This window comes from Candoia aspera, chromosome 1 (assembly GCF_035149785.1).
Source record: "Candoia aspera isolate rCanAsp1 chromosome 1, rCanAsp1.hap2, whole genome shotgun sequence".
NCBI classification, from domain to species: Eukaryota; Metazoa; Chordata; class Lepidosauria; order Squamata; family Boidae; genus Candoia; species Candoia aspera.
In genome coordinates this window covers 36,395,787-36,411,323 of record NC_086153.1, presented here as the reverse complement: position 1 = coordinate 36,411,323, position 15,537 = coordinate 36,395,787, and the positions used below count along the sequence as shown (strand labels likewise).

Here is a 15,537-nt window from a genome sequence, read left to right as displayed (position 1 = left end):
GCACATATATCTGAAGTCTACTTTGTGTATCAAGTAGTATGGCCAGAAAGAGATTGAAGTTCATGTTAAAATTTCTTTCTAACAAAGATAGTAACTTCTATCCTAAATTAACTTTGCAAATCAGTGCACCAATTGTAAGTGTTAATATATAATTATATTTAAATGTAAGTAATCAAAGGCATATCATTCAAATGTTTTTTTTTAATTGGAGGACTGCTTATTTAAAATATGGATAAGTACATTTCCTTCATGGACATCTATTTTCTAAATGTGTCTTGAGATGATAGAACATGAAGCATGTTATTCTTTTTTTTTACCCATCATTTTATCTCATCTAATAAATTATTTTATTGCCACCTGTTAGTTCTTTAATGTGACTTCTTAAAATTCTGCAGCTATTTCCTTTTCCCCATTTGGGTAAGCAGAGCTGCTAGCAACATTACCAGGAACCCTAATATAGTATTGTCATTAATGAGCCTGTATAAAAGCTACTAAGTCTCTCTTTGTTTTTTCCCCCCCCATTCTTCACACCTGACTAATTCAAAACAAGATTCCAGCTTCTCCATATAAACAAAGAATAATAATGATCAAAGAGTAATAGTCAAAAGCAAAATCATAAAACCCAAGCCATTCACATCACAATTATCCTAAATGAAAGTTATTGTTCTGCTAATCCCAGGAACAGCTTGCAAAGGGAGATTTGAGTCTTTCTTTAATAATGTAAAGTTAATACACAGTGCTCTTGTAATTATCTTTATCAGAAAACCCTGGTTAATCTGCATGTTTAGCAGAAAAGGACCAAATCAAAAAGTGATCTGATTTAGAACACTTGATGTTTGTTTGTCTGTCAATTGTTTACATGAAAAGATGAAGCAGTTAAACACAATCCAGGTGCAAAAAGTGGAATTACAGTAGATATATGACTAGATTCCCCTCCCTTTTGGGGTTATTAACCCATGGCCAGAAGTTCAACACAGAAACTCCTTTTTCCATTTCCCTTTGTGTGATAAGAGATCTTGAGATCCACCAGATTTTAGTACTAATGGATTCCACGGAGGCTAAGAATAACTTTGACTGGGAATTGCGGCTTCAGGCTGATGCCATCATGTCCCAAAAACAAACTGAAGAGCTGGCAAGCTGATTTCCTTAGGCAGCCCAAAGCAAAAGCTGCTGCATGGGGAATGGGCATGTTCTGTCTGTAAAAAATAAATGTTCCTTTTGGTCTGGCATGTTCCATTTCTAACTTGAAATTTCTGTCTTTAATGCAGATAAAAACAGAGAGTCAATGTACATCCCAGCTAATGTAAATTTTACATTTAATTTTCAAACATGGGGAAACAAAACTGGACTTAAGTTACCTGTGCAAAGTACTGCAGGGAGAGAAAAGGAGAGGAAACAGTCCAACTAAGCAGGTTGCTGACTCTGTACAGGATCCATGTGGAAATATAATTAAATAATTAATTATCAATTACAGTAAAGCAAGACTGCATACCTGGAAATGAATTCCATCAAAAATGCAGTAGCATTTACTTTGAACAATGTATATTTGGAGGATAATTCAATACATTATTTCTCTTTTTGGAGATTAGTGTGCAAGACAAAAATGTTTCCCTCTGTGCTTTAGCTTTTCTCTGTCCCCAAGCTCCTACCAATAAGATTTTTTTTCCTGGTAGTTCACTCTGTATACTAGAATGATAGAAGCAACTTGGAGATACCTGAAGATAGGAATCATTTTACACATAGAGGTTATCCCTCATAGAAGAAAAGAAAAGAAAAGCCACTTGGGTACACAGAACAGGTTAAATAATGCAAATAGCTGGCTTGCAACCATTATGTCTTTTTGTAAGATGTAGGCCATTATTCTGGTAATCTATGCTTCACTGAAAATTCCAGGGATTAAAAAAAGAGCACAGCACCGAGTTTTCAGAGATGCTATTCTTTAACTGATGTTTGACTGAATTTAGTGTTCTATTAATTATATATTAAAAAAACCCCACCAACACAAAATAACAATGAGCACTTCATATGAATGAATTGGAAAGGAACAGACAATATGGGAGTGCTACTAGACAGAGAAGTTTGTGTGGTGGCTTAAAAGGAAGGGTAGGAACATCCACTGGAAACAGAATTGCCCAAAGTTCCTTAGGAAAAGAGTGGGACTCTGAGGTCTTGCAGTTCCTGCACTGAACCACGTGGAGGGCACATTCAGGTCATACTTACCACTGTAGAAGGCATGACAGGGAAGAGAAGACAGAGCGCAAGACTCCTGGCTGTCCATTTAAACTGCTGCCTATTGAAAGATCTCTAATCTTCCAGCAAAGTGGGGAAGGGCATAGATATCGAGCTATATATGGCAAAGGACCTGATTGAGGCAGGCTGTCTTTCTTATGGGACTGTCCAAGGTCCTGAAGTACCTGCTTAGCTGTTTCTGCATCGAAGGCCTTTCTCTTTTCCCTTCTTTGCCTGTCAGCCTGCTGCATTGGCTGTCACTGCCAGGGCATGCCCTGATTGTTTGCTCAGCATGAGATAACCTGTTTGGGATGACTTTCAGAATTGTTTACCTTTCACCATGCTGACTTGGACAGGTAGAAGTTGCAGATGAATCTTAGCTCTGTAGGACTAGATTTGGCAGTAAACAGCCATGCTATCTGGGTCAAGAGTCACTACTTTGGAATCCCCACTCATTTCCTTTATTTCTGCCTGATGTCTTGTGAACTCTTGTGCCAGGAACAAGGGACTGCGACAAGGAACCGGGATATCAATTCCTCTTACCCAATAATTAAGCAAACAGTGGCCATAGTGCTGTAGCAATCACAGCTTGGAAGGTGAGTTAAACAGTGGCCAAACCCTGGATTGATTGATTGATTGATTCAATGTATATGGCCACCCATTTCACAATATTGATTCTGGGTGGTGTACAAGGAGTAACAACCACCATTTTAGTATGAGTTTGGTAACAGCCCATCTTGCACTTTCAGCTGTTCTATATCTATTTTATTTCATTGGAGGACTGACTGTATGGTTCATACTACACACTCTGATTAAGGAAAAATGCATTGACTAACAATTAACACAGGGCACTTCAGGGTAGAATGCTTTCCTTCCTGACAGAGTCATCTGAAGAGGAGTCATAAAAAAGTCAAGATGGCAGATGTGACCATGTGATTGAAGCCACACCCCTTTTAAATGTCTGTGAGACCCATTAAAAAGGGTCAGGGCTTTGATTATGTGGTCTCACCTGCCTGACATTTTGATACCCCCTGTGTATGCACCAACCTACTGATGCTAAACTTCATGAATTTCTGGGTTCATTCAATAGAGTGGACCAAACTGACCCAACCAAGTGTGTTGTGCAAACATATCCATAATATAGCTGGTTTGGTTTTGGCTTCATATACTGTAGAAACCCAACCAGAGATTTGTTCCAATCCCCAGTGTTAGCCTAAGATGATGCCAGAATGGCCTTTTCCAACACCAGTTTTGATTACTCTTTCCCTTCAATGCCTGCTAGTGTACCAGTGGTAAGAGGATAAGGGAAGCTGCAATCCAAAACATCTGGGGGAGATCCAGGTTAAGAAAACTGTTGGATAGGTTTTCTTTCAGGAAGCAGTCTATTGGTAGGGTGGATGTGTTGATTGGATGGTGTAACCTTTATTAATCTCAGAGCCTTATGATGCCTGGAGATGACCTGTGTTATACCTCCTCAATTTGAGGTTCCCCAAATATGCTGGACTACAACTTCTATTATGGGGTCATTGAATGCCACTTTGGGGAAGCCTGGAAGCTGACTGCCATGAAAAACAGAAATAAAAAATCAGTGCCTTGGACATTAGAGAACATCGTAGTCCTTCTGGATGCAAAGTGTGGTATGAGGAAGCCCCAAACTTACTTTTCTAGTGCAGAAGTGTGCCATTCCTCGTGTAGGAAGGAACCGAGAAGGGAATCTATTCAGCCGGGTGAGTCTATTCAGAGCGGCTAAGAGGTCAGTTGCGGGGTAAGCATTAGCGCTGATTGCCCCCGCGTTCCCAGCGCTCCGCGTCTTGAACGGACGCGAGCCTGCCCGCCTTCCCACAAGGCAAGAGCGAGGGAGAAGAAGCAGATCGCCCCCTCCGCAAAGCCCAGAGGGCCCTCGCTCAGGGAGGCCACGACGCCGAGTGAAATCTGTCCTCACAGCAAGAGGGGAGGGGCGGGGAAGGGAGAAAAGGGTGATCGGATTGCGGGAAAATAGGTGGCAATTAATTATCCGGGATTGGGAACCAGTTACCCCGCGCGCCCGCGCCCCCCTTCGCCGCCGCTCCCCACATTTCCCCTCTGATTGGATCCAGACGCTGCTGAGCGCGGGATATAAAGCTCCGGTCCGAGAGCCTCTTCCCCTTCCCAACCGGCGGCGGCGGCGGCGGCGGCGGCGGCGGCAGCAGCATGACGGGCCGCGAGGAGCTCTCGGAGGGCAAAGCCAAGGGGAACGCGCTGGCGCCCAGCAGCGCCTGCGGCCACGAGAAGGCGCGCCTGGGGAGCCCGGCCGGGACCGGCGGCGGCTTGCGCTCCAAGGGCTTCGCCATCACCGACCTCCTAGGCTTGGAGGCGGAGCTGCAGCCGCCGGCCGGCTCGGGCTGCGAAGGCGGCGGGCCAGCAGCGGGGCGAGGAGGAGGCGCTCCCTTGCCGCTGGGCTTGGGCTTCCTGTGCGGCTTTGCCACCCAGCAACCCGCGGGGGCGCCTTGCCTCCTGCCGACTCCCCTCCCCTTCCTCCAGCCCCGCTCGGAGCACCAGCATCAGCGCCCCCGGTACGGGCCGGAAGCCGAGAAGCCCCAGTTGACCGTCTCCGGTAAGAGATTCCCCCCCCCCCCGACTTGGGTCTCAAGCTGGCGGAGAAAGCAACTTGCAGCAACTTTGCAGCCCTGATTCCCCAACCAGGCGCCCTTCCCGTTTATCGGATGGGGCCACCACAAGCCAACCCCTTTGGAGGGACCAGTTGGGGACAGCTGTTTCAGAGTAGCTGGGGAGAATCGTTTTCTCCTCCCCAAACCGCGGGTTGAGAAGAGACCTTGCAGGATCAAATCATGCCCCGAGGATCTGCTGTTCTTTATTTCCAGCCTCTAGTAATCAGAGTGGTTGGCAGCCTAGGGCCAGTTTCTCTGGTATCTGATGAAGCACTCTGTCCTGCGGGAAGGCTTATGCCCCAATCGATTGGTTAGCCCAGTGTTTCTCAACCTTGGCAACTTTAAGATGTGTGGACTTCAACTCCCAGAATTCCTCAGCCAGCATGGGTGGCTGGGGAATTCTGGGAGTTGAAGTCCACACAACTAAAAGTTGCTAAGGTTGAGAAACACTGGGTTAGCCTTTAAAATGCCACAAGGCTCTTTGTGGTGTGAATTTGGATACCACATTACTAAGTTCCAAAAGCACATTTAGAAACCCTATTTTATGGCACCATAAAAGGCAAACAAATTCAGGCACAAGTACATGTTTGCATGAGGCAAAAAATGCATATATGCATATACTTATGCTCTGGCAAACAAACACAGATATTCTTTGGAAGAATACACCTCCAAACTTTTTAGATTTTGTCCTTTGCTGCTGCTACTGCAAAAAATACCTTTTCCATTATTTAATGTACATGGGAACTTAATTCACAAATTCCACAGTAAATGGGCATGTCTCATATGTAAAAGGGGTGCTTTTTAAATGGCTAGAGAATGTGTACCTTTAAGAGCAGTATGATAAGAATTATGAAATGCAACCTGCTCTGTTCTTGCTGCATATCTGAGATAGTGGCACAGAGGCCACCTGTTGATTCCTGTGGATCATAGGCCTGTTAATAATACCTGCTGTGCTCATAAAAGTGTGGCTAGCTTCTTTGAACCCTGCCCTTCTTTCTCAGACCTTTCCCCACTGGTGAATTAAAACATTATCTACCCATTCTTGAATCAGCAGAAAAAAATCTGCCATCACCAATCCATATCCCTGCCTCTGTTCTCTGCCACTGCCAATCACCTCACTTCCCTCTAAGGTGAAAAAGCCCAATAGATTTTTTGGAGTTATCCTAGGACTGTGTCAGAATAGGGGTGGGGGGCAGGGAGGAATAACTACTGTACTTTACAATAATGCTGGAGTAAAACTTGTTGTCCCCATTGTTGACTCCTGTCCTGCTTCTGTTGCATATTGTCCTGATTTGTGACTGTGTTGTGTGTGGCAGGCAATCTGACTGGTTTTCACCTCACAACAGATCATCAGACAGGGGAAAAATCAGAGCACTGCAGCAAGATTGGGGAGGGTCTGACTTCAAAACTCTACATTGACTTCTCTAGGCTGGTTTGTCTGCCTTTCCTTTCATACCACCTTTGGGCATTTCCCAAGTGAAAATAATGCAAAATGAAGAAACATATGGGAAGACTACAGAACAAAAATTACCCAAGGAGGAGGAAGACAGACCTTGTCCTGTTTTTGCAACTAGATAGGTCTGGTCTAGTGGACAACTAAAATTGACAAGCTGCTGAACAAGCAGTTCTATCCCTGCATGGGAAGAGGGGAAGTGATTGAAACTGACAAATACAGGGAAACTGGCAAACAAACAAACAAACAACAGTTCAGTGTAACATCCCTCTTATTTTGGGGACACTGTAGCATAGAAAAGTGAGTTTGCTGCATCTTAAGATAAAGATGTATTTCAGAATACTGTTAAAACAGAGTAGCATAAAAATGTCCCCTCTTCTTCCCCAAATAAAATAGTGGAGGTCTGGTCATTCCAGAATACTGTAAAAAAGGAATACTGCTAATACGACTCCTCTTCTTCCCTAAATAAAATAGCAGAGTTCTGCTCTCCTCTAGTCTGGGGCAAAGTTGAGCTATACAAAAATATGGAATGAAGAAAGTGATCGGTATAAAAGGATCTCAGGCAACAAATTGCTAATAGAGGGGGACAGATCCTGGGAGAGAAATGGCTGCAGTGGATTCTGGCTACTAACTAGAGGAAGGATCATGATCACACCTTCCAATATTTCTAAAGTGCATGTTTTGTCACAGCTACAATAAGTCAGCTCACCTCAGCTTCCAGGATAATAGGTGGCAAAGCATTACACACACACTGAAGCTGTGCTGGGATAGGGTTTGCTTATGGGGAAACGGTGCTTGCAGATGGGTACATCTAGTGACAATTTAAGTCTGTTTCACTCATGGCTGGAGACAAAATTAATGCAGCATAGTGTGATCAATGGAGATTTGTGTTGTCAGGGTATGATTGTGCAAGCAAGGACAGGAGTAGCATGTTAAGTTTATAATGCCTGTGCTGTGTATTAGTGTGAGAAATGTGGATGTCATCATAGCCAACCAGTGAGCTTGATAGTTTGAACAAGGATTATAATTTGGTGCTTCTTGTGTCTAATAAATGCAGCTCTAAGTATCTTTTTCCCCCCCTCACTGGTGCTATCCAAAAACATGGAGACATGCTCCATCTGAGGTGTGAAGGAATTAAAGGCAATAAAGGTGAAAGACAGCCCAAGCAAGGGGAATGTGCCTTTCCTTTACTCCTAAGTGACAATAGTCAACCCCTACCTTTTTGAAATTAATAAGACAATCCTGTTTGGTCAGTTTGGAAGTAATGTCCACTTCATATTATCTCACATGTCTGTAGATGGTCAACTTGGTAAGTAATCTAGAGTTCATTTTCATCACCTCTTCCCTTGGACAAGGAAGCCAATCCCTGACAATAACAATATACAAGGAGATTGTTTAGGATTTGGATAGCAAAAGAAATACACATTCAGAGACTCCATCCCTCTCATCTTTCTACTTCACACATTTCAGGGCTTGGCATTGGTACTGAAAATTAGATCTACTGTAAACTCAGTTTGAATTAAGAACTGCCTGATATAAGTGGCCACCCTGTAGAACATAGGGAGCAAGGCCTAAATAACCCAGCATGCCATAAGTGTCCACAAGAAGTCCACAAGCAGGACACAAGCACAGTGGCTTCTTCCTGCCATTGTTTCCCAGCAGCTGGTGTCCAGAAACAGTTTATTATTGTTCATTTGATTTGTACCCTGCCCTTCTGTCCAGTCAACTCAAAGCAGTTAATTAAAAAAAAACCTTTCTCTGATACTGGAAGTAAGATATAGCCATTATATTTATTAGCCATTGATAGCCTTATCTTATCCTCAGTCTACCCACCCTTGTTGCCCCACACTACAACTTATGTTAGCAAACGTCATAACTTTCTGAAGAGTAAGATATTTACATGTAAGAGAATATATGTATACATTTTTTCCACATGGGTGGTGTGAATATATATGCACAAGTTCATCAAAGGCCAATTCTAAGGAGACTGTTTTTATGAACGACTTTTGAATATGGAGATGTCTAAAAATATTCAGCTTAAAAGAATCAATCAGGCATGGGATGAGTGAGATAAGAACACTCCTGTAGGGGAGAATGGTTTAAAATACCTTGATATATTTTTTTCTTCCCTGTACATTGACTTTGGTAATTATTCTTGTAGATATTAAATATCTACATCAGAATTTGGAGATTATATCCTTTTCCCTCATGCATGCTTTCATATGAGCTCTCTTCCCATTTTTCCCTTGTTATACATCTGCAATAGATGGTGGTAAGCCAAATATTTAGGAAAAGTTTGAAGAATTGTCTTTGCCCACTTTGGCGTGGAACTCACCACTAAAATCTTTAGGATATCACAGAGAAATAAATAGATGTGCATGTGAAGAGGGGAGAAAAAAAAGAGTACCAAGATAGTGTCTTGAACATGTCTACATCTCTATGTCTGTGTGTAAGGATTGCAGACTTACAGTATCTTATTTAGATTAGAGATAGATCTTTGGTTTCATAAAACTGGTAGGTATATATCCAAGAGAAACTGTCTTATGGATTACTGGGGAATTCAGGTGTTCTGAAATAGTTGCCTTAAAGAGAAGGACAGTTTTCATATCATCTCTGATTTTGCATTTGCTATATCTTTACACTTTCATTAACATGGAAAAACAAAGGATGATACTCTTGCCATGCATGGGGATGGTTCTTGGTAGGATAAACTTGGCTCACTCTGACTATTTTCCTCCCTTTTCTCTTGAACTTTTGGTAGACCAGTTGGATTGCCTCCAGTTCTGCTCCTACCCTAGCTTTGCAGGAACTGGCTTATTTATCCTAGCTGCTGTCCTGGTGCTGAACAGCCAGGGCTTCTGCCAGTACTCCCTACCCAACTCTTCTGGGACTTCAACTCCCAGAATTCCCCAGCCAGCCAGGCTCTGAGATTAATAAAGTCCACACATCTTGAAGTTGCCGAGGTCGAGAAACACCGTCCTATCCATTTCCTTTGCCTAAGTGTGGAGATGAGCATAGTTGGCTGACCTATATTCCTAATGACTGGGAAGAGTGGTTTTAATAAGTGCTGGCTACTTGCCAATGCTGCTTGCTGTCCAGGATGACAATCAGCTGATCTTTGTTTCTTGGTTTTTGTTATATCAGGAGTTGTTGAAGAAATTATTAGTATGTGTGTGGAGGCTTTTTATTATACTAGTTTTATTGTTGAATGCTCTTTCATTGGATTTTTTTAAAACTGTGACATTTAAAAAAAATAAACAATTTAACTGTAATTCTGATGCTTTTTTCTAAGAAAAAGGAACATTGAGAAATATTTTTAAAAGTAGGACTATAGAAGGAAAACAAAAATACATAAAATAATCCTACTGAATGGACCAATGCTTACAGTGAAAAAGAGATTTGATCCATCTCTTCCCCCCGCCCCCCCACTATCCATCAACATGTTAAGCAGATGAAGACAGCTTATCAGAAGACAAGAACAACCTGAAGACACCTGACTCTCAGATCAAGAGAAAGAAACGGCGGCACAGGTACAAAAAGCAACTAATATTGGAGTTGCATATTTATATTTGATATAAAATGGGAGTATAGCCACAACTTCTTCTGTATTAGCATTAGGATATGTTGAATTAATATTCCAAAAGTTGCTGCATGATCATTGTAATATATGCTTTACATTCGTTTTAAAATAGCTATATCCAGATGCTTGAAAAAGAAATGATTATATAATAGCCACCTGTAAGCTTCACTCTGCTGAATTTTTGCAAGAGTCTTCTGGGCTGTGAGGTGTTCTAGAAGCCATGCTTTCTACCTTGGGGCTCTGCAGATGATGTTGAACATCATCCCCCATCGTCCCAGACCATTGGCTATATTGGTTCTGATGGGAATTGGGAGTACAATAACATTTGGAGAATATAATTTCCCCTCCTCAGCTTTAACTATAGTTACATAATTCTGAGGGAAAGGCCTTTTGCATACAGTTAGAAGCGAGCCAGTTTGGTCTAGTGGTTAAGGCAACGGGCTAGAAACCATGAGGCTGTGAGTTCTAGTCCCGCCTTAGGCATGAAAGCTGGCTGGGTGACCTTGGGCCAGTCACTCTCTCTCAGCCCAACTCACCTCACAGGCTTGTTGTTGTGGGGAAAATAGGAGGACGGAGTGTTAGGTATGTTCACTGTCTTGAGTTATTTATAAAAATAATAAAGGAGGGATAGTAAATAAATAAATAAATAATCTCATTTGCACTCTTTGGCTCAAATTACATTTTAAGGTCACAACAGAAGAGACACCATAGCTCAGCTGAAAGATCTGGGTTTCTCATTCAGAATCACCAGGGTTCACTCCCATAGTATCTACAGTTAAATAAAAAGAGGAGAAAAGATGAGCAGATGGAAAAGATCTCAGACCTGGAAAATTGCTGCTGGTCAGATACTAGACAGACAGCATCCGGATAAATAGTCTTAAATGGTGTAAGGCAGCTTTGGGGTAACACAGAAAATGCTTTTCTTAACCTGATGCTCTCTGCAATTCTCAGCCTCAGTGTTCATCATGTTGCCAGGCCCAGCAGTTTCCATATTATTCCAGTTTGCTTATATAAGCAGGCTGACAATTCCTTCCTCCCAAACCAGCTGCTCTTTAAAAGGGCTATTTTTGTAGAGATACTTCCACAAATCCAGGAGACCTTGAAACTTGTAGCTACCTTATCTGTGGCTCACATAGCAGTAAAATCAAACCTCTGGTAGTGTTAAGCACCTGTAGACAAATAGCATACAATTCTGGATATTGTCTGGTCTGGCTTCTGAGTAAAGTAATTAGGGATGGTCTTCAGCTCCCATCTCCTCTTTCCTGTTGCTTCACAGTTAAAGTTTCATATCAGGTCTGAACAATTTGTGGACAGGATGTAGCTTAACATAGACCATGAATAGAGACCTACAAATGTTTTAATTTGATATTGTAATCTAGTCCATACTTAATGCTAAACCTTCATATAATTTCTTTAATTTTATTTTTGTGGATTTTGTGAATCCTGTCACTGTGTTTAGGGACCATGGTTTATTGATTAGCATATTGTGTGAATCCAAACCAGTGTGGTTCTTTCAACAAATTATGGTTAAGCAAATGTAGCTTAGGGTGATGTGTTTAACCCTGTGAGCATGTATGACAAAGAGAGAAAGAACCTGGCAAGTCATCATATGCTGTACGATGACTGGATTGTATTCTGCTTATTCACCAAGTCAGCAGATCACAGACAAATGTCAGTACATTGTATTAGCCACATACTGTACAGGCTTCTTCCATAATGCTGTTTTTATACAGGATGAAATGTGACTATCTGTTTGCTGCAGCTGGCAGTGGCATCCACTGTCAAATATTCATTTTTAGTACAGGACTAAATATAACATTTAATTTACACATCTGGTTCTAGAGGAGCATGTTTCTCATGAAAGACACTGCATGGCCATCCTAATCAGGACAGTTTTTATTTCTGTCCCCTAGGACTGTGTTTACTGCCCATCAGCTGGAGGAACTGGAAAAGGCTTTTAATGAAGCTCATTACCCTGATGTATATTCCAGAGAAATGTTAGCTATGAAAACTGAACTGCCTGAGGATAGAATACAGGTAGGTTGTTTTGTGTCCAGTTTGATGCAGTGGACAATTGTAAGGCCCAGGCCCTTCCAGACCTACCTAAAATTGGGGTTTGCAGGAAGGTTTCATATTTTGGCCACATTTTATGGACACCCCTGCCCTTCTCCATGCTAAGTTTTCAAGCCCTGAAGCGTTTCCAGGGCTTGAAAACTTAGCATGGAGAAGGGCAGGGGTGTCCACAAAGTGTGGTCAAAATATCAAGATAGCAGCCATGACCTTTCAATAAAAGCTGCGTTATTTTTTATGTGTGTCACATGTGTGACACATATAAAAAACAGGCAGGGATTTGATTGAACCATCATGGCCACTATCTTGACTTTTTTGGCTATATCATGCAGACACTCGAGGAGAAGGGCTTGATCTATAGTGGCTGCTATTGCAAATCACAGCTAGAACTGATTGCTTTTTTCTTAGTAAAAATGATGGGTACCTGCTTGGGGAGAATTCAACTCAGAACCATTTGAAATTGACGTTAAAAAAACTTCTTAAATGTTAATGTGATATCATAATCAAATCCTAGAGTATAACTGTTCTTTAAGACATCCTCATCTGAATCCTGATTTGAAAAGAGAGACTAAACTTTATGTTCACACACCGTGGCTGCTTACTGTTTGATAGAAAACAGGGATGCACCATCTACCCTCCCAAAACTGAGGGTCTACCTGCAAAATTGGCAAAAATGAAGAAAATATTAAATACATGGGGGGTCTGTTCATCAACTGTATTGAATTAAATTATAAATAATTAAATTAAACCGTTTTTGTCATTGCCACCCACTTTTTGGATTGCTACTTTCTTCATACCACTCAAAAGCCATATGTTGCCTGAAAAACATTGTCTAGTCCTGATCTAGAACATGGAAACTATGCATTCATTGTCCAGCAGGATTAAATTTTTAGAAAAAGAAGCCTAATGAAAAATGAAGAATCAGGGCTTGGTATATTAATAGCAAGAGCAAGTGGAAGTCAACCTATTAGTTGACTTCTTCAAGCAATATCTTCACACAGAACCCAATGAAAGGATGTGGAAAATGTATTTATTTCTGCAGGAATGAGGCAGAGAATTTGTTGATGTGGCAAAAGGCTTGTTTTGTTTTGTTTATGCTGACCAAGTGATCAGGAATTGAGTGCTAAGTTTTGTTCGCCTGCCATGCTTTATTTAATATTTATTTATTTATTTAATTTCTATAGCTGCCCATCTCAACCAAGTGACTCTGGGCAGCTAACAATTCTAGAAAGTGACAAATATATGGTTATAGATCTGGGGAAGGGTTGTATAAGAATGGTGCTACTGTTGAAGCTGTCCCCCATTAAGCATACAGACAAGACAGTATTTTATAACTAGAATTGTGAAGAACGAAGTAGACATTGCTGAATTATAGCTTTAAATGTTAAAGATAAGGGTAATGAGATGAAATATACAGGAACGTAGAGACTCTGCATTTTTCATATTATGTAAGAACATTTCAGCAAATACAGCAATATTTCTCTTTCTTTTTCCTACCCACATAAAGTAAACTGTGCTTTGCAAATGTCCTTCACTCCAATTGAACTGTAGCCTTTTCCATCTGGCCACCTCAGCTGCCCATCTCACAGAAAAGTGACTTCAGGCAGCGCACAACACTTAATTAAAACACACACACACACACACACACACACACACATATACACACATGCATTATTAAAAACTATACTGTTCTTTCCACTCCCTTCAATCCCACTCATGCACATGGACACACATATATTGTTGTTAAATGTGTGTTTCTGGATCTATACTCAAAAGGTTTGGTTTCAGAACCGAAGAGCCAAGTGGCGGAAGCGTGAGAAATGTTGGGGCCGCAGTAGCGTGATGGCTGAATATGGTCTCTATGGTGCCATGGTGAGACACTCTATCCCACTACCAGAATCAATTATCAATTCTGCCAAAAGTGGAATGGTTGGTTCCTGTGCCCCTTGGCTGTTGGGTAAGCCATTCTATAGTGTTGTTCATGTATAGGTTGTGTTACTATTTGACTAAGTGGGAAAATGACTAAATACCACTGTTTCTTGTTAAAAGTATGTGTAAATATCCTCTCCTTTCTTTCAATCAGGGGCTAAATTGATGACTAGCAGTAGAATGATCCCTTTAAAATGTTGCATTTGGTAACGTCATTATAGCGATTATAAAATCTGCCCTCTAACACTAACAGTGGGTAGCTGGTCTCCACTCACAAGGATCCTACATTGAGTCTGTATGCGTATGGCTGTGGTGGCAGGGTGTGTACATATCTGTCCATGTAAGTGTATATTCAACATATACATAACATACATGCATGTCTGCGCACAAACACATGTGGACACCCAGACATTTTTAACTGCTTACTTTCTGCCTATAGCCATCCATAACAATGGTAGATTGGGGACTGAAAATGTTGTAAGAGGGCTAAATCTTCGTGAGCAGTGGAATTTGACATTTCTCAACATTCATATAATCTGACATGCGGTTTTCAGTTTGAAAAATGTTAGCTGGTTTTCTTCATTTAATATAAATGCAGAGTGAGATACAGAACTATATGTACGACTTCCTCTTTTTAATAGCTTAAAGATATTCATGGCCAAAAGACTTCCTTCCTGAAAACTGGTATTTTAGCTTTCACCCTAACCCAGGGATGTTCACCTGTGTGAAACAGAAGCTATTTCATGTCTCTTCTAAGAGTGTGGTTGGTGCTAATCCATTTATGGGCTTGAAAAAGGGATCAAAAAGGCATTTTTCTTTCTTTCTCAGTGCTACAATAAGGTGGCCCAGGGACTGAGTTACTGTATCTTTGCATTGATCTATTGGGAACAGGATGATTGTATAATAAAACTGAATTTTTATTTCTTTTAGGAATGCATAAAAAATCAATAAGTATTACAAGAAAGCCTGAAAATGAGGAAAAGGGAAATGGCAGCTGGAAATCTGAACACCCTGAGGAGGAATTAAAAATTAAGCAGATAGAATCTGAGCGAAACCCCACTAATAAATTAATCTCAATGGACAGTTCAGAAGATATTGCAATTGATCTCTCTAGTACAGCAAAACAGGAGAAGAAGAGTAGCAATATGAATCTTGGTGGAGGCCCACAGCCCAAAATGAAAGATGCTGAACACTAAAGACATGGGAGGGACCACATGACACACCATAAACCAAATACTTAATTCAGCCTCTTCAGTGCTCTGGCAAAGTATGAGTATTACTGCTCTATGCATATTCATTACTCTTTTTCAAGTGACTCATTCATTTTACATGCAAAGGGGACTTTCTGAGATGGAATACAGTATATCCAAGATATAATTTATTTTTTACAACTTGAAAGTTGTTTAGTTGTAAAGAAGATAATTAACTGTAGCTGCATATTCTTTCTTAATATGTCTCACTAAGTCACCTTTCACCAAAAGCTCTAAAAATAGCATTTGGTTCCATTTTTGGTAGAAAGGCAAATATATATCCAATCACTCAATCAATCTCATTCAATCAAATAAATATCAGCCAAATATCAGCTAAAAAGAAGTATGCAATAAATATTCTGCTAAACTAAACCCAGG

At 41.0% G+C, this 15,537-nt stretch overlaps 1 protein-coding gene across 1 annotated transcript; it reads left to right on the top strand.

The window, feature by feature from the left end:
- Positions 1-4,419: 4,419 nt before the first annotated feature.
- On the top strand, positions 4,420-15,225 carry VSX1 (visual system homeobox 1). Its single transcript, XM_063289893.1, has 5 exons — positions 4,420-4,822; positions 9,782-9,860; positions 11,824-11,947; positions 13,757-13,937; positions 14,840-15,225. Exons 1-5 carry the CDS (start codon positions 4,420-4,422, stop codon positions 15,103-15,105), a joined length of 1,053 nt encoding a protein of 350 aa, XP_063145963.1. The 3' UTR covers positions 15,106-15,225.
- Positions 15,226-15,537: the final 312 nt, after the last annotated feature.